The sequence below is a fragment of the Herpailurus yagouaroundi genome, unplaced genomic scaffold, assembly GCF_014898765.1.
Source record: "Herpailurus yagouaroundi ecotype Mexico unplaced genomic scaffold, PumYag 185, whole genome shotgun sequence".
NCBI classification, from domain to species: Eukaryota; Metazoa; Chordata; class Mammalia; order Carnivora; family Felidae; genus Herpailurus; species Herpailurus yagouaroundi.
The window spans coordinates 6,590,642-6,609,838 of NW_024412416.1; the positions used below are offsets into that span (position 1 = coordinate 6,590,642).

Genomic DNA, 19,197 nt, shown 5'->3' on the forward strand with positions numbered 1-19,197 from the left:
CAGCACAGAGTGGGCTTGAACCCACGAACTGCGAGATCATGACCTCGGCTGAAGTCGGATGCTTAACCGACTGAGCCCCCCAGGCTTCCCGCTCCAGGAATTTTTCTGATCCAGTGAGCATCCTTGTTCTTGTTTTCCGGTGTGGGTAGGTATATACATGTACACGTATATGTGAATGTACACATATATGCATTTATTTCTTATACCCCTTCTTTCATTTCTAGGGTTTGCAGTTATGTTCATCACCCCAGTAACTTCCTTCTTTATAATGTTCACAGTCGACAATCCATGGTCATAAATGATATATACCTAAGACTTCTGAGCTGGAGGAGGAACCACAGCAAATTATCGTGGGTGGAGGGGTGGGAGGCTTGACCAGGGAGGATTTTCCCCAAACCCTTTTTTGCAAACTCTTCAAAAACCCTTTGAAAGGCGAGGGTCCCCCTTTCCACATCAAATCTTTCATGTGACTCTCGTATTTAAGCTGGAAAGAGTGGAGCTGCTCTGGTTGTACCCCAAGGGATCTCCTAGGACATCTAGAGCTGCAAAAGTATTTCAAGAATGAGGGCATGAACCACGGTGCGTCGGTGCTGAGGAGTCAAGTGATAAGAGAACGGAGACTTGCATTGGCCAGGATGGGGGGCACTGGCGACCATAGGGTAGAGGTAGAGGGTAGAGTGGGGGCGGGGTTGAGGCGGAGTTAAAGACGTTTTTAAAGCTTTCAAGATATACTTTGAATTCTTTTATGAAAGAGTTGTATCCCAAATCTGAGGGAAACAGAGGCTGATCCCTCTTGCGTGACTCCTATCTTTCCCTTGGCCCCCAGTTGCTAGACGCGGCCCAGGCCCACCCTCTGATTAGTAGGGGCTCTAATTTACAAATGAGATCAGGATGTGGAGAAAACCGGCAGGCAGATGCTGACCAGGAAGCTCTTGGGGCAGCATTAGTTCTCAACTAAGATCCAAATGGATCATTGGGGTCTCCGCTGCGGTCAGCAGGGCTAGCGCCTTAACTCGGGGCTGGGCTCTGACAAGGAAGGCTGTGTGGTTGGGACCCAGTGAGTGAGCTCCGACTGTGGGCTGGCATTGCCCCCTGCTGGTCTTGTCCTGGTACTGCCTCTCCAGGCACAGAGACCAGCCCCCACAGGAAAGAGAGGTGGGCAGCTGGGCCAGACCTTTGTCCAGGAAGGTGGTGCCACTTTTGGGAGAATGTGTCTGAGGACCATAAAGGTTAATGTTCAGCCTCGCAAAATCCCAGCCGCCTGTATGCTGGTTTCCTATATGCGGCCACCACCGCCACAGCCATGAGAGGGAAAGAGAGACAATAAAATACTCTCTTGAAATCCACCAAGTATGGAACGGGGGGACGATGAAAGAAACCTGAATTTTATGATAGCCACTTGCTGCCCTCAACAGCTTTCTTTCCGGAGACATCTGGGATGAGGCAGGAATCATGCCACCTAGAAGTAACTCGAACAAAGCGAGGGTTTTCCAAGTCCCAACCATGCACTTCTGCCATCCTCACGTGGGTCTTCGGGGAATATTGTCAGCAGATGGGGGCAATTTGTTAAGGTGTGGGTGGAGGCCTCCATGGGGAAATGGGCCACCAGCTTCAGAGAGCCTTGAACGAGACTGGCTATACCGCTCAGTCTCTGGTTTACCTAGGGGGATGCTGGAGGAATCCAATGCTACCTGGCAGTCGGCAAAGCTTGCGGGAAGAGGGATGCATGGGTCTTAAACTAGCCAGGAAAAGGGCTGAAGAGGCACCTGAGGGGTGAACTGGACCATCTTTCATCCCACTGTGGTGGGCGTGGCTCTGGTGTTGCCGGGTCTGGAAGCTCACAGGATCCTCAGGACCCTCACTACTTAAAGTGGGGTCCCGCCAGGGTGGTGTCTGGGCCACTTGGGAGCTTGCTAGCCGTGCAGAATCTTAGGCCTCCCTCACCTCGGATCTGCTGAATTAGAATCTAAGTTTTAATGAGATCCCTGCAGGCTGGAGTTACCTGGGCAGCTTTGAAACTTCCAGGCCTGGGCCCCATCCCCAGAGACTCTGATGTTCTTGGTCTGGGGTGTGGCCTGGGCACGAAGAGCTCTCCAGGCTTCCCAGGTGGCTCAAACGTGCATGGCTCCAAGGCCTGTGTGCCGACATACGGAGGAGGTGAGGATATGGAGGAATTCACCCGGGGAACGTTTTAATATCTAAGGATTTGTTCGCGAACTTTGCACTTGGCTCTTCTTTCCTGAGCGGAGAGGACAGAGGAGGAGGGCTGCAAAACGCCCCTGTGGGAAGGCAGCAGCTCATGGTGGCTATCCGGCCCAGAATCAGAGCAATTTCCTCCCTGGGGGCTGTGCCCAGAGGCTGCCCGGCCTTTAGGCAGGAAGTGTGTGGGCGGGTGCACTTGCGTTCCCAAGGTGACCATCCAAAGGCAGGAACAGATGCGGATCAGGGTTTGATGATGACCGCCAGGCCCGGGAATGTTTTTAAAAACCGTTTCCAGGCCCAGCTCAGCTTTCCCAGTGGGCGAAGCAGTTAAGACATCCCAGCTGGAGTTGCACATTCTTTTCGTCTGGTTTCTACACTGTCCCAGGAGGTGATGTGTGAATGGGAACCAAGGAGACAAAGCCAGACCACTGCCCCAAAACAACACTAGCACTTTGAAAAATATTCTTTTATTTGATCCTCTCAATATCCAGAGATAGGCATTCTTGTAAGTATTCCCATCTTACAGGCAAACCTCCTCCCTCCCCCCAAAAACCTGAGGTTAAATCTTGCTCAGGATCAGAGAGCCAGGAAGTGGCTAGGATGGGGCCTTAACCAGTAACTCTGGCTCCAAATCCATTTGGCCCCATCACTACTCACGCTTTGCATCAGATGTTTTATTTCTGGGCGTGGGGGAAGTATGGGTAGGAAGGGAATAGGAACAATGAAATTAGAACTTGATTTATCCCAGGTCAGTGTCACCATCATCAGAGGTAACCTTAGGAGGAAACCAAACTGTTTTCAGTAGAGATGCTGGTTATTTCTTAAAAAATTTTTTTTTACCGTTTGTTTATTTTTGAGAGAGACAGACACAGAGTGCAAGCAGGGGAGGGGCAGAGAGAGAGGGAGACACAGAATCCAAAGTGGGCTCCAGGCTCTGAGCTGCCAGCACCGAGCCCAAGGTGGGGCTCGAACCCACAAACTGTGAGATCATGACCTGAGGGGAAGTCGATGCTTAACCCACTGAGCCACCCAGGCGCCCCACCGGGTATTTCTAAAGGGGGTAGAAAAAGCATGAATCAAAATGAAGTTCTGGGTGCACACAGCCACAAGGTGAGGGGGATTTAACTTCTTCCCTTTGGGGAGAGATTCATCGGTTCAAGGCCAAACTGCCTGTAATGTCTTCCCAACCGCTCAGATACTGATAACCTCTAAGGGGGATCCCCAAGAGAGAAATGGCTGGCATACGTACAGAGAACCATCCACTTAGGTGTTTGGTCCTTGCCCTGGGAAAGTACTCCCTAATAGGGCTAGGGCAGAGGGGCCTGTTAACAAAAAGTATCATAAAAAATAGCACCACTGGATGGCGACTGATTGTAGGTAAATGTCACCGAGCACAAATCCAAAGGGCTGCCTCCGGAGAGGCTCAGCCACGTGCCGACCACACTGGGAAGCTGTCGGCATCAACCAACCTGACACCCTGGACCGGAAACCTCTTCCATACGGTACTTTTCATAGGCAGTATTCTTTGCGAGTTGGTTTTCTTGGATCACAATAATCTGGCTATTTTGTGGGTGTAAGGAAGTGGAGGAATCTTGCTTACTAGGGAGGGACGCGCTCTGAAACCTGGAATTGGGCATTCTCCGGTCATGTGACTGCACATCCTCCAAAACCAACACTCCGTACCCCAGCTTGCCGGTCAAAGGTTTTGCACAGCCGAGGAGGGAAGAAAACTCGGAGGGTGTGGACTAGCACAACTCTCCTGGTGGGGCCAGTCCCTGGCCCTGAAGACCCTTAGCTTGGATTCAGATACAAAGGAGAAGAAACCACTGCCACCAATCAGTTCACCCAGTATCATCTTAATTTAGGTGATGTTCATGCATGCAATCCTCCCTTCCTTCCTTCCTTCCTTCCTTCCTTCCTTCCTTCCTTCCTTCCTTCCTTCCTTCCTCTTTCTTTCATAGTTTATTTACTTGTGGGGGGGAGGTAGGGATGGGCAGAGAAAGAGGGAGAAAGAGTCCCAAGCAGGCTCCACACTGTCAGTGCAGAGCCTGATGCAGGGCTCAGTCTCATGAGAGAGTGTGAGATCATGACCTGAACCACCCAGAGTCAGATGCTTAACCGACTGAGTCACCCAGGTGCCCCTCACTCAGTCTTTTCAAAGAACACTGTGAGAAAAGCATACAAATCATGCGTGGCACCCACCATTTACATGTCCCCTTACATTGTGTCTACAAGGGTCACTCTAGACAGCAAGTGATTACGGTGTTGGTATCTCACGCCCAGGCCTTCTTGCTCAGAAAGGCTGGGGTTGGTCATTTCTTTGGTATTTGTTTGCAAGACTGGGTGAAAAGCACTTGTGATAAGAACTCAGCGTTTTGCCCATTTCCTTCAAGTTCACATTTGGCGAAGGCACCAGAAGAATCCATCCATCCATCCATCCATCCATTTATTTGACGTTTATTTACTTATTCTGAGAGAGAAAGAGAGAATGTATGCGCGTGCATGCGCATAAGCAGGGGAGGGGCAGAGAGACAGAGAGACAGAGACAGAGAATCCCAAGGAGGCTCCGTGTTATCAGGGCAGAGCCCGACTTGGGGCTCGATTCCACCAACCATGAGATCATGACCTGAGCCGAAATCAAGAGTTGGACTCAACCGACTGAGCCACCCAGGCGCCCCAGGAAGAATCCTTTTAGACAGAAACTCTTATTGTGCAAAGGACACACAGCCATGCTACAGTTTTAGCCTTTTATTTTTTTTAAGTAAAGAAATTCCATTGAATCAAAGATAACAAAATTACAGTTTTTGTTTGTAATGATCTTCGTTTACCACCACACAGAATCAAAATAGAGCCCAAAGGAATATGGGAACATAAAATGATCAAGGACACCATTGTTTAGTATAATTTCTTAATAAAGGTAAATATCCTCATATTTAGAAAAAATTGCATTGCTAGTTGCAAATCTTAAACGCCTCTGTGCTGGAGGATCCTGTATTTCCCCCCCAAAATCCGGCAGCACGGAGGCCGTCAGAGCACAAACTCAAAAACACATGATTTTCAGGGCAGCATTTTATGTTTCAGAAAATCAAACAAAACAAAATCAAAACAAAACAGACAAAAATTAGGAATGCGAAAGTGATGGTTCTCAAAAATCAATCTGGAAGCAGATCTGCCAACAGAAGAACGTGGTTGACCGAGTCCAACCGGAAAAAGGAGAGATGGCCCCTGCTCCCCATCCCGCCCCCCGCCCCTGGTGTTGCTAAGGCAGCTGCATTGGCAGAAGTCAAAAGCTCAGGTACAGTGGAGGTCTTCCTGAGGCAGTGGGGAGAGGCCCGGGTCATCTGGAACTGGTGTGGAGAGGTGACAGGATTCTACACGGACTTGTGCTTTAGGACAACTGAAGAGGCCAAAACAAAAGCCAGACAAAACCGAAGTCCTATGCCCAGGATGAGCCAAGTCCCTGGGAACAGTCTGGGAGAGAAGCGGCTGGCATGGGGACCGAGGGGGGCGGCAAGGACTCCCGTCAATGACTTGGGCTCCTCAACGTGGGTGGTCTAGAAGGAGAATGCCCGTGGAGATGAAGGGTATTTCTGCAGGGGCTATAAATGGACAGTCCCCGACTTATGGCAATAGTAGATTTCTTGGCTAATGTGGACCAGAAGCGGGGAGAAAGTAGGTTATAGATTTCATTACTAATTGACCGGAGTCAAGGTGAAAGACAACCCACTGGTTAGAAATTGACTCCAGCTTGTTCATTAGAGATACACGAACGCTTTCCCCACATACATGCCAGGAAAAACAGTTCGGGGTGGGGTGGGGTGGGGTGGGGGGCTGACTCTTCCAGAAGAGGCAGCTGTCTACTGTCTGGGAGTCTGGGAATGGCCGGTGAGCTGGGCTCTGCAGTCTGCTTCTAAGGGCCACTTGGGGAGGATGCCTGGGTGGCATCCGGGGGCGGCAGCAGCAGTGAGGCAGGCCCGAGGAAGCAGCTTTAGTTTTGGAGAGCGTTCCGGTTCCCACTGCCAGCAGGGGCCGGTGCCCCTTCCCTCGGCTTCAAATGCAATTTGGCAAAAGCAATCCTAGTTTATGAAGAAGGGGGGTCCTTCCTTCTGCTTAGATAACAGAGGGAGGAAAAAAACCTTTCCCTCAACTGCTTGGCCTCTAAATGCCACAGACAGGCCACTTTTCATGGCTTTGTGAAGCATCCAAGTAGTCCAAAGTGGCTCTGAAGAACAGAGCGAGGCCGGGAAGGAAGAGAGGCATCGGAGGACGAGACGTTTGGCCAGTTGTGAACCACGAGTGCTGTCGAGGGGTGGGGGGGTGGGGGGGGGAGCTAACGTAACAAGGAACTCACAGGCCACACGAAGGGATTCTCTGGTTTTGCTGTGGCTTCGCTTCGAACTTCCACGGCAGATTTTAAATTCCAGTGCCGCACTATTGTTGGAACAGCAGGGGATACTCTACAGGCAAAGTAAGGCCTTCTGGGCACAGAGAACAATTCCAGGCGATGCTGTGGTGAATTGCTTTTTAATAACTCTCCTGTCCTGCCTGGAGGATAGAGCCCTGAGTTCTCTGGACTCCACGTGACGTTTCAGGGGTCTTTCCTTGAGCTCTACGAATCGACGCCACAGGAAAAGAAAAGCCTCTCACATCTCAGACATCTGCTTGCCTGGCAAACACCAACAAGAACACATGCATTGTTCCCCTGGAGCTGGCAGAAGGGATCTCAAGTCACACAGTTACAAAGAGAGCTCTCATTCAGATGCCAGGCATATAAGCTCAGCTATCCAGAAAGCTCAGCTTTAATGAAGACTGCAGTTTCAGAATGAAAGCCTGAGCGGGAAGGATTTCTGCCCCGGGAAATAAGACTATGAATCTCAATGCTCTGAATCACACAGAAGGCTGGGGACATTCGCCTAGTTCCAATGGTCAGCACCTGTCCCAGTCACAAGACCACCCTCGGGACAGCAAGGGTACTGAGATGCCGGCGGAGAGTCTAAAGAGAAGCCAGTCAGACACGGGGCTTTGGGCAACATCGAGGGTCTTCAGCAGAAGTTCCCTCTGTCTGAGTCCCCCCAAGATGACGCTGGAGCCTGGACGCAGCCACTGCCATTTGCAAGGATGGGTCCTCAGGCAAATGGTGTGTAAATAGGTGAATGGTCTTAGAGGCGGTCTAAGGTGAGGGAACTGGGGCTCAGAGAGGTGAAGTGGTTGCCCGCAATCCAGCCTGAATTAGAGACAATCAGGACAAGAACCTGGGTCTCTTGGACCCTGGTCCCCTACCACGAGGTCAAGTAAGGGCACACTCCTATTCAGCCCTGTTTCACCTCTGACGGTACGTCACCGGGTTCCTCGCAAGCGTAAGGTGCCAAAGAGAGGTGCAAATACATTGACAACAAACCACTTCCTGCTTTCCTTCCGCTCTGGAATCACTGGTGCAAACTCACCGCAGGGAAGAGAAGAGCTTTTCCTGAAGTCTGTTTAACCTCCTTGTGACACAAGGTATCAAGGAGACTTGACGCCATTTTCCAGGTAATCTTAATTTGACCCGGATCAGTTGCTCACAAGGTGCCTTCTAACCCTTTAAGAGGCCGAGAGTACGGCAGAAATGCGGGTGCCTCCCGTCCGTGGTGTTTCATGTGTCGATGTGTTACCCCTGCAACAGGACTGGCTAGGTCCACGCAAGTTAGATCTTTATTCTGATTTTAAGACATAATGTTCAAATGATGTTTGAACATTCGGCCTTGTTTCAAGCCAGACAGGACCTTCATCAGCAATGAATGGCTTCAGGAAGACACGCAAAGAAAGCTGCAGGAAGGCAAAGGCTGACCTACATACAAAATGCCGCTCCCTTGTCTATTAGGCAGGTTTGCATCTCCGTAAATTCAATGCCTCTGTGCTCTCATTCAGGGACAAACAAAAATTTTCCTGTAAGACCGCCACGGTCACATTCTCATTTCCATGCCTGAGAGCCTGAAGCCTGAACAAAGGGCTTCAGTTGATCTCATGTGAGCCAAAATGGAATGTGAGTGCCATGCAGAGTCACACACATAGAAAGATTTCAGCTGGGACAGGGCCCCCACGCTCCCCTGGGGTAAATTCCGGTCATGTGGCGACCAAGGCCCGGCCCCAACCCCTGCCTCAACTCCATGGGGCCCCCAGGGACTTCTGGTCCCCCTCCAGAACTGGTGTCTTTTCTCTTCCTGAATGGGGCGGGTACCTGGCCACTGCTTTGTCAGAACAGGTCAAGAGATGTGACCTAAGGCAAAGGCACCCCTTGCTTCCCGGGATGGTGATTCAGCCCCACTTAGAGATTGCTTCGTTTACCTAATTTCACAAAAGGTCTTGAGAAACAAAGGGAGCAGTGGGAAACAGGACTGTGAATCTTCTAGGTTACAGCTGTTGTGATAGGGTGGAGTGAAAAGCAAGAGGGGAGGGGCCCGCTTCCAAATTGAGGGGGTAGATCATAAAGTGCCAACCTGTGCTAAAAGAACACGGAAAGGAAATGCACTAGAAACGTACCGGTTGGGCGCAAAAGTCACAATGATGAATCTGGCGTGTGTGAGAAAGCACACCACCACAATGTGGAGACCACAGAAATCTCCATCTTTTGAGACAGCGGCTGCTTTTGATGTTATTAATTAGGATGATCTGGTGATTGTCAGAAAACTTCAGGTTACAGACGTGACTGTCACAGCCACTTGGACCGACGCCCAGAAGACATCCACCTGCAACCCTGAGGGGCGTATCTAGGCCCTGGCTCCCTTTACCCCTGAAACATCCACACAGACCCGCTATTTATAATCCTGTCTGTCCTGGAACAAAGGAGATGAAGCAGGGACATTAAAAAAAAAAAAAAAAAAAAAAGTATCCAGACAATTTCACTCACAGTTCCATTTAGTTCCAGATAGCAACTGCCGATTTTTCAAAGTGCAGGGTTTTTAGATATTCAAGTACCACAGGACTGGAGGAAAGGAGTACTTGAAACCTCGAATAACATTTTCATTTGAAAAGACACACTTTGGAAAGATCTCTCCAACAGACTGTAACTATAGGCTATTAAATTAAAAATCTGGTTTCAAAATAACACCCTGTTTGGTTGGAAAGATCTTTCTCCAAACTCAGATCCAGCTTTTGAACTATTCGGTATCAAAAGCCAGAACTAGAAAGACCTGGGTTAAAAAAGTAAAATGATAATCGAATGTTTAAAAAAACCCCAAAACACCACTTTATATGAAAATGAGGGACAGGGGAAAAAAAAAAAAAAAAAGGCGAATGATGACATCTACAGGAGGCCTCCCTGAAAGGATGCTCTTTCTCTCAGACCTCAGTGAGCTGAGTTTGTCATGGATCTTTAGGACCGGCAGTGACCTCGGCAATCCACCTGGTTCAAGTCCCCTGTTTTACACGTGAAGAAACTGAAGTTCAAGGGACTTTTCCAGGGTCATACAGCCAGTAAAAAGCAGAGTCTGGCGTAGCCCAAACTTTACTCCCTGCCAGGCCCTCTTCTGAGACATCACGCTGTGATTACACAAGGCAGCTGCACGAGGACAGGCCTTGATCGATACTTTGGAGGCCCCTGGGAGCCAAGAGACACGTCTACCTGTAAATTTCCGTAAAATGAGCTACGAGATGTTTCTCATTTAAAGGCCCCGCAGAACAGTGTTTCCCAAATTTGCCTGGTGGTGAGGATCACCAGGGGCACTGGCCAAAAATTAAAATCTCCAGACCCCTTCCCGGACCCACTGAATCGGCCTCTCCCAGGGGAGGGACCTGGGAGGCTGAATTTTCAACAAGTGCCCCAGGTAATTCTCATCATCGGCAAAAGTGTGGGAGACTGCCTTAGAAGACTGTAAGGGAGAAACCTGGCTCGTGACTCAAGAGAACTTTCTTGGCCACGTAAGAGGCCAGACTGCAGTGTGGGAGGCCCGGGCGCTTGGGCTCCCAAGCCAACCTGCATCGTCAGCATCGGCTTAGGTTGGCGAGCACTTTTCAGGCTCTACATAAGGACACACACAACCACCGCAAAATAGCATACATCCTTCACTGCTCTGGGGGACAAGCCTTTCGATTGGCAAAGCAAAACTGCTGTTCAGACACATTTTTCATAGGGAAACTAGATGTAATTGGCTTAAGAGCAATCAAATGCCGAGACTGGGACAGGAGGGTGAGAATCCTGTCGCTAGTCACCGTGGAGAACAAGGCGGTGGAGAAAACCAGTAACTAAGCACAAAAATAGGCTGGAGCCCCCAGGGACTGGCCGCCTGCTCCAGCGCAGGTGCGCCTGGTGGGTGGTCCCCGCTGATGGTGTGAGGTCAGATCCAGGTCACTGAGGGAGGTGGGGGTGAGGGGGGGACCTGAAACAGCCGGTGATGGACGCGGGTTCCAGGGGAGGCAGCTGGAGCGCGCCGGAGTCCGGGAGGCCTCACTCCAGGTCGGCCTCCACCTGCTCCGTGTCAGAGCACTGAGACTTGTTCCGCTCCCACTGGCAGATGGCGTTGGCATACTCCACCACCAGCTTATCCATCCACGTCAGGGGCTCGGGGAACAGCACGGAACCCTCAAAGAAGCCCAGGTGGCCCCCGTGCAGAGGCAGCACAAACATGACGTTCTCCCGTTTCTCTGCGGGGAGAAGGCAGCTGAGTGAGTCACCGTCTGGCGCGCTCCAAGGCAGGATGTGCCAAAGGGCGCCGGCCAGGGTGGGCCCGGGCTTTCCTCACGGGTGAAGGTCACCAAGAGGATGTACTTGACTTCTCCTCACTCTGCCTCACTCACCAGAGTGGGAGGGAGATGAGGAGGGTGGCCAAGGCCGTGGGATCTAGCAGGTACTGGAACAGCTTGGCTTTGGGGCGGAATGGGCACCGGCTTAAGCAACACTTTGAAATCCAGAGGGTTCTCAGACTCGGGTGTATGTTAGAATCACCTGGGGTGACAGAGAGGGAGCGAGCACGCACGCGCGGGTGCACGGGTCTCGCTAAAGCTCCCCAGGTGATTTGATTATACAGCCAGATGCTTCAAATCTGACCGTGCCTCCAAATCCGGGCTGTCACCTTACAATGCACCTTAATACGCCAGGTGGAAAAGCTGACATTCTGCATTTCTAACCAGCTCCCAGGTGACGCCGAAGCTACCGGTGGGGGCCAGGCTTTGAGGAGGGATTCACGGCATGTATGCTGTTATTTACTTCAGCGGAGTCAATGTTCTTTCATGACAGACACTTCTCGTTTGAGACTAAAACAGAACTTAAAGCTGGCCATGCCCAGCGCCGCTAACCTGGAGCCTGACTTCAGGAGTCCACACGTGGGCTAGGAGAGGCCATTAGTGAAGATGGGCAAGACGGGCAGCCATGTGTGGCCAGGGACCACGGAAAAATGTCCGTCTTCCCAGGGGACCGACTGGCAGGGACCCGGCTGCTCCAGGCCTTGGAGGCACCTCCTGGGGCGCACAGTTCTGGCTCTGCGGGACTCTCTTGCGGGGTGACCCTCCCTTCTGCTTCCTTTTCAGTTGCTATTTCACAGATTCTGCGTGGCAGCATTAGAGCTACTGGTGTTACTCTGGACACCGGAAGGAAACGGCACGGCCGCTTTCTCTGCTGCACGCTGCTCACTGGGCTGTTTTTGGGCAGGGAGCCTACGGCTTGACACGGGTTGAGGACGGGCGGCTTTATCACCTCACACACCTGTATCACACACAACATCCACTCCGAGCAGGGCACGGGGCTCCACCCACTGGTTTTTACTCCCCTGGCCTGGAGTTCGAGCCAGAAGGGCCCCTGCTCTGCTTAATATAGGATATTTACAAGAGAAACGTGGTCACGGAGGGCTACAGAGGGCAGGAGAATGGGGCCCGGGGAGCTGAATTGCAGTGCAAGTGGTCTTGGGATTTCCAAGTGTTTCCTTCTGCTGCTACATGCTCGCTCGCTGGCTCTCTCTCGTTTCTCCCTCAGCCCCTCTCTAGCGTGGGGTGAGACCGACCCGGCCCGAAACAGCGGCATTCCCATGAGCAACGTTCTTTGCTTTTTCAGTTGCTTATATTTTTATCCTCAAAGCAGATGGAGAGGCTGTCAGAAGAGGCAGCAGAATTGGCTTTTTTGTTCTGCTTCTCGTGTCAGGTTTTTAAAAATTTTTTTAAATGTTTATTTATTTTGAGAGAGAGAGAGAGAGAGAGAGAGAGCATGAGCAGGGGAGGGGCAGAGAGAGAGGGAGACACAGAATCTGAAGCAGGCTCCAGGCTCTGAGCTGCCAGCACAGAGCTGGATGCGGGGGTCAAACCCGTGAACTGTGAGATCATGACCTGCGTCGAAGTCAGAAGCTTAACCGGCTGAGCCACCCAGGTGCCCCTCGTGTCATGTTTAAGTCGGAATATCTCTTTAAATCAAACTCTCCAATTTAATGGAACCATAAACCCTGAAACAATAATTTCACAGAACACTGGGGAACTCCCCCCAAACCCCTCTTGGCTATGGATATAAATGATAGTCAGGTCTCTGGCACCAAGAGAGAACACAAGGCTCTGCCCAGGGCTCATCACAGCCCCAGTACTATTAAGGCAGGCTGAACGAGAACCCTGCCACGGGATGTCCTTCCCCACAGAAGCTGACCTACAAGAGGTGACAGAGTTTGCCATGGCAACGTGCTGAATGGCCAAGGGAGCAGCAGGAAGGAACACTTACCTGAAAGAGATTTTGGAATGGTTAGGAGGCTTTCGTGCACCAAGGGGTCATCAGCTGCGTTGACCAGCATGAGAGGCACATAAATCTGCAATAGGAAAATAAAGGAGAAATAAATGATCGATTCCCTTTCTTAGACCCCCCTCTCCCCCCGAGTCAAGGCTCAAATTCAACTACCGGACATGCCTTTGAAGCAAAGGGAAGAGGGTTCCTGTTCAGTCCACTGCACGAGTGGATTAAGGCTGCCTGTGTTCCCTGGCGGTGGCATGAACCGTAACTGCAGTCTGATGGTGGCCTGGCAGGTGTCCTAGGGGACCCACGTGTTCTGATGGAGCCTGGGTAGGTGCTCAATGGGGCTCACCGGCAAAATCTTTCTGATGAGACTCCCAGTATTTCAGGTTAGCCCACCTTTCAGAAAAGTGACCCTACAGAGAGTTATGTACACATTCATTCGGTTTATACTGTGGGGAGGACAAATGGAGGGTGCTCCCTTCCAGACAAGGGAGATTTTCTAGGGGAATCTGAAGGGGAAAACCAAGAGTAGGCTGGTGGATATTGGGAAGCTCTTAGTGGGGTTGCGTTCAACATCCATTGTAGTAAAATAGCCTTTTTCATTTTAGGGGAGAAGGGCTGACGGGCACTCAGACGCTATGGACAGCCGCACCCGGGCAGCACAGAGACTGGCTGTGCCAACCTGGCAGTCTCAAACACTGGTCTAGACAGCTCAACGGTTCTGTAGCGGCTTCAACGAAGGCACCCAGAGCCTGGGGGATGATGCTAAACCAGGAGGGGTGGCCGATGGGACAGACGGCAGGACCGCAATTCACAATTACGTGCTTCAGCTGGGTGAGTAGGGGGCCGAGCCACCAGGTGGACGTTGACAGGGCTAAATGGGAAGTCCTGCGCTTGAGGGAAAGGGGCAATTGTACAAAGAATGAGGAGAGACTGGTTTGGTGGTGGTGCAGGTGAAAACACCGGCGCTGATGAGTGGCCACAAACTTAATTTAATCCACATAAAGTTTATGGCACCTGCCAGAAACTGCGTTAATAGAAACCTGCCCATCTTGCCAGCACACCTGTTCCTCATCGTTCTGATACAGAAATACATCTCTTTTCCTCTGGGCTCACCAGATCATGGCAGGAACTTGGAGGTTTAGTCCTCGTCGCCACATTAACAAAATGCACAATGGCCAAAAAAAAAAAAAAAAAAGGTCCAGAATTGTAAGAAATCTACACAGATCTATGAACGACCATGGCAGGAACCAGGCAAGATTACACTGTCAAAGAAGACTAAAAAAAAAAAAAAGAAAAAGAAAAAAAGGGTGTTGCAGTAATTTTAAGGGCTTTAACACAGACACAGGAGCAGACGGGTCCCGCTCTGCACCTAGGGGCAGCTCTGGGATTAATTTACGGAGGCCCCAGAGAGCCAGAGTTTGGTTCACAAACAAAGCCCAAGTCAACAGCTACCGGGGTTCGAGCCTCAGGAGGTTAGGGAGCATGCTTGTTGCACGGGGTGTGAAGCTGGGGGGAAGTGATGCTACTTCTGAGCTGCTGCTACCTCTGAGTCTGTGCTGTCACTCACCCTGTGCAGGTACCGCATGCAGCTCTCCTCCTCATAATATTCCTTCAGGGAGCTGTAGCCGTGGAACTTCCTGGGAAGGAGAGGACGAAGCCACATTCGTCACAAGGTCGGATGCAGAGTGGATTTTTTTACTGCTCCCATCCCACGCTGACACGTCACATCAGTTGACAATACAGATGCACCAGCGTTAGGGGTTAGGAGCTCTGGCTTTGGTATCTGGGCTCAAATCCTGACTCTGCCACTTACGGGCTCCATGACCTCAGGCAAACTCTTTAACCTCTCTGAGCTTCTCTGTAAAATGGAGCTAGGGACAGCACCTTCCTTAACGGCACTGAGATTTATGGCATTAAAGTGCACACCAGCACAGAAACTCAGTGTTATCTATAGTATTTATTAGCACAGGTTACACACTTCGAGTCAGTATAAAACCAGATGTCACCGCAGACGCTAGGAAAATGACATTCAAAGGCATTTATGAGAGCTTTTCTTTTCAACAAAATTCTTCCTGGCCTGAGTAACCCAGACCACTGTGAATTGGAATGCAATATGTATCAGGTAATGGGCATGAGACAGAGATTCAGTTACTGATTCCGTCCATCCACGGAGCAGTAGTCAGAGATAAATTGACATTTAACCAAACCTTTGATGTTCCAGAATGAAAGTCCTGTAGGTTTGCTGTGCCCTGTGCCCTGTTCATCCTGGGGCTCTGACACCAACAGGCCGAGTCACCCTCAAGCCAGGGGATCTTTGGAAACCTCTTTCTGACGCACATTAGGACTTCTGGTATCTGAATGGTGGTTTTGTTCTATCCTGACTGGCATCTTAAAGATATCATGCCTCCCCTGAAGATGTACATCTCCTCCACTGCCAGGCCCCATAGACATCTCTGCCTGGGAAGCCTCCAGAAAGTTCAGGCTGCACTGCCAGGGTCTACTCTGCAGGAAGTAGCTGAGCGCAGATATCACCTCTGGGCCACCTGTCTGCATGCAGTCAGTCCCTTTGTGGTCCCAGAGGGCCAGGAAAGCACTCCAGGCCTCCAGTATTACTGGTGACCTTCATGAAAACTGCTATGATCCAACACTATTCAAAAGGAAGAGCTTTAGGGAGAGTTGAACACCACTCCCTCTGGGGCTTAAAAAAATTCAGACGATCAATGGAGTTTAAATGTTTGGTTTCTTTCTTGTTAGTACCACAATAAAGTCGCATTTCCTATCTTCAGTGAGAGGGGGTAGAATCCATTCTCAACTTCTGAACATACCAGTGATTTTCTAGTGTCTATTTCCTTTGCATAACCGTTAACAGGCTTATTTCAAGTTTGCTTGGTGTAAGAAAGCTACTAAAATCCTGTAAGGAAGATAAGCACCCTCAGGTCAATATCTGCCTATCTACTGGGTGAACAGTTAGCTTGCTTTAGATCATGCCTGAAGGTATCAAATAAAAATGATGTTGTTTTTAAAGAGAACGATGAGGCCAGAGATCAACGTTGCCTTTTCCAGCTAAGGCTAAGGTCGATCAGAAACTATGGGTGCTAGGAAGGAAGACACTGTCAGGGTCTCAGCCTCAGGTACCTGAAGGGAGGGGGCAGGGAAGGATAAAGGACTGAAGTGGGCAGGATTTGTGTATTACACTCAGGAGAGACTTCACTGCCCCAAAGAAAGAGGCTCTGTTTTCTTGCAATGCACAGCCCTCTTTGTCTATTTCTTGTTTTTTACTTTGGGTAGAGACATAGATAAGCACAAGAAACATTTCCTTCTCCTGCAAAAGCAAATTACGTGGCACCTGATCCCTGCCCCAGGGTCAGAGCACGGCAGGTGGGGTAAGGGCTGTGGACAACTAGGGTGTGCACACCCCAGGTCCCCAGTTTTCAAGCCCAGTTACACCACACAAGAATGCAGAATGAGTGGTGAGACCTTCTTGTTTTCTAAGAGCAACTAGAAATTTGGATTTTTCTGTGCAGTCTTCAGTTTTTATTAAACACTAGACATTTATTCAAAGGAAAAAAAAAAAAGACCTTAATGCTGAAGTGGGCAGAGGAAAAGCCCTTGAGCTGGGCAATGCCGGCCTGTAGCCCCCACGCCTGGCGCCCTGCCCCCTGAGCATGGACACACCTCATCACGTTGTCATCAATCTGCATCAGGGACGTGGCTGTGTAGAGGCGGCTCAAGTCAGTGTCCTCCAGGCTCTGGGGTTTCTTAACATGGTCTCCGAAAAGAGCTTGCCTAGAATGAGACACAACAGCAAACAGAACAAAAAGCAGATGATGAACCAAATCGTGTTGTACATTTGGAACACCTTACAATTTTATTTTTTAGCTCAATAAAGCTGAAAAAAACATGTAAAGGGCAGATGATAACTGTGAACAGAGCCTGCTTCCTTTCCCCAGGGGGTCAAGCCAGGAGAGAGTATCTGACAGCGGATACAGGACACGTCGGAGAGACACCCCTTCAGCCCTCAGAATGTTCCAGAGGATGAGCTTGCAATGTTGATTTTTGAATAACTGCAGAAAGATGGTTGCCAAGGTATTGTTTTCCTTTTCAGAGGCAGCTAGACAAACTAAAGAGCGTGTTTGAGCCTAGGTGAGTACTGTCACCCTTGAACAATGCGGGGGTAGGGGCGCCAGCTTCCAGCGCAGTCAAAAATCCACACAGAACTTCTGACTCCCTGGACACTTAACTATTAATAGCTTACTGTTGACTGGAAGCCTTGCCAAGAACCTCAGACAAAAAAAACACATATTTTGTATGTTACATGTATTATGTACTGTATTCCTACAATAACATAAGCTAGGGAGAATAAAATGTTACAACAAAATCATAAGGAAGAAAAAAATATATTTATAGTACTGGACTATAAGAAATCCACAAGGGGTGCTTGGGTGGCTCAGTCGATTGAGCGTCCGACTTCGGCTCTGGTCATGATCTCATGGTTGGTGAGTTCAAGCCCCGCATTGGGCTTGCTGCTGTCAGTGTGGCCCCCACTTTGGATCCTCTGTCCCCCCCTCTCTCTGCCCCTCCCCTGCTTGTGCTCTCCCCTAAAGAAATAAATGCTTAAAAATAAATGAATAAAAAATCCACATGCAGGTGGACTTGTGCAGCTAACACCCGAATTGTTCAAGGATCATCTATATTACAAATCCTTCACTGAAGGGGAGGGGAGGTCTTCGGAAGGGATCTATAGTGAGTGGTGGGTGGTCAGCCAAACAGTGGGGGGCGAGGGCTCACCTTTACACTGGTGTTGACACCACCCCCTTCTCTCTCTCTCTTTTTTTTTTTTTAATTTTTTTTTTTCAACGTTTATTTATTTTTGGGACAGAGAGAGACAGAGCATGAACGGGCGAGGGGCAGAGAGAGAGGGAGACACAGAATCGGAAACAGGCTCCAGGCTCTGAGCCATCAGCCCAGAGCCTGACGCGGGGCTTGAACTCCCGGACCGCGAGATCGTGACCTGGCTGAAGTCGGACGCTTAACCGACTGCGCCACCCAGGCGCCCCGCACCCCCTTCTCTTTAGGAGCTGTTTCAGTCACTTAACAAGGAAGACATTGGAAAACCCATTTAGCGCTGGGGCAAATCAACTGCTCTCCAACGTGTTTGCTAAAAAGCTTACGTATACTCCGAAGAATAGTCATGTCTACTAAGAACAAGATCCATCTTGAGAAGATGATAATAAAGGTAGAGATCAAAACACACACACCTAGACCTTCATCCCCTGCAGGGTCTCAGGCACATAGCAGAAGGAGGGCCGAGTCTGCGGTCTGGCCCTCCACGTTCTGGTGTCTACTTGCTACCCCTCTCAAAGAGGAGCACATTTCTTTAACATCTTTCCCCCCAAAAGATTATGAGGAAGATTGTATACCTACAGTTTAGAATTCACAATTTATTATTATTATTTTTTAACATTTGTTTAGTATTATTAACATTTGTTTATTTTTTTGAAAGACAGAGACAGAGCACGAGTTGGGGAGAGATAGTGAGGGAGACACAGAATCCGAAGCAGGCTCCAGGCTCTGAGCCATCAGCACAGAACCCGACGCAGGGCTTCCACAAACCGTGAGATCATGACCTGAGTCCGAGTCAGATGCTTAACCGACTGAGCCATCCAGGCACCCCTAGAACTCACAGGTTAAAGTGCCCCTAAAATTTCTAAATGTTTGGCTTTCTGTAGGAAATTGAAAAAAATGTAAATACACCTAGAGCACATTCAAAGGGTTCCCTCAATTTGTTAAGAATTACACGATGGACCTTCTGGACTGATTAATTAGTGGCAAGACTGGGCCCTGTGGCCAAACGTTCCCTGGGAGGAGTCCCCTCCCATTCTAGAAGTGTGGAAGGCAGACAGAGGACCTGCACTTGGTGTCAGAGGCTTGGCTTCACCCTTTCTGGAACATCAGCAAATCCCCAGCCCCGTGTGAACCTCAGCTGAGCCACACCTGACTCATAGCTGAGACCCAAAGACCACCAGCTGAGTGAAAACAGTTTACATCCGGTCAGCCCAGGGGACAGAAGCCTCCTTTTGTACCTCCACGCACCAGTCACAAGGGCCTAGCAGCTTGGCAGCCTGAGGGGCCTGTGAGCACCAGCCCTGCCCAGACTCCACGTGGATCCTGCCCAATCTGGGGCGCCTGGCTAGGGCAGGCCAGTACCGTATTTTCTTTTAACCACTGCGATCAGGTAGATCGTCTTTCCTGGGATGGCATCAAAACCCCTCTAAAATTGCTCCGTTTGCGTCCCCGTGATGTGCCAGGCTCTG

General features: G+C 50.1%; 1 protein-coding gene across 3 annotated transcripts in view; it reads right to left on the reverse strand.

The window, feature by feature from the left end:
- Positions 1 to 2,951: 2,951 nt before the first annotated feature.
- The window catches only part of ABHD2 (abhydrolase domain containing 2, acylglycerol lipase), a 109,325-nt gene continuing 93,079 nt past the window's right edge, over positions 2,952 to 19,197 (reverse strand). Inside the window, exons 8-11 of one of the 3 annotated variants that reach the window (XM_040493692.1) lie at positions 16,559 to 16,669; positions 14,451 to 14,520; positions 12,872 to 12,956; positions 2,952 to 2,977 (exon numbers count right to left, since the gene is read on the reverse strand). In XM_040493692.1, coding sequence (XP_040349626.1) covers positions 2,967 to 2,977; positions 12,872 to 12,956; positions 14,451 to 14,520; positions 16,559 to 16,669 — 277 coding nt within the window. In that variant the 3' untranslated portion in view covers positions 2,952 to 2,966. Of the gene's footprint in view, positions 2,978 to 4,935; positions 10,822 to 10,955; positions 11,123 to 12,871; positions 12,957 to 14,450; positions 14,521 to 16,558; positions 16,670 to 19,197 lie in introns of those variants that run through there. The other 2 variants (XM_040493689.1, XM_040493690.1) reach the window with 2 other exon arrangements.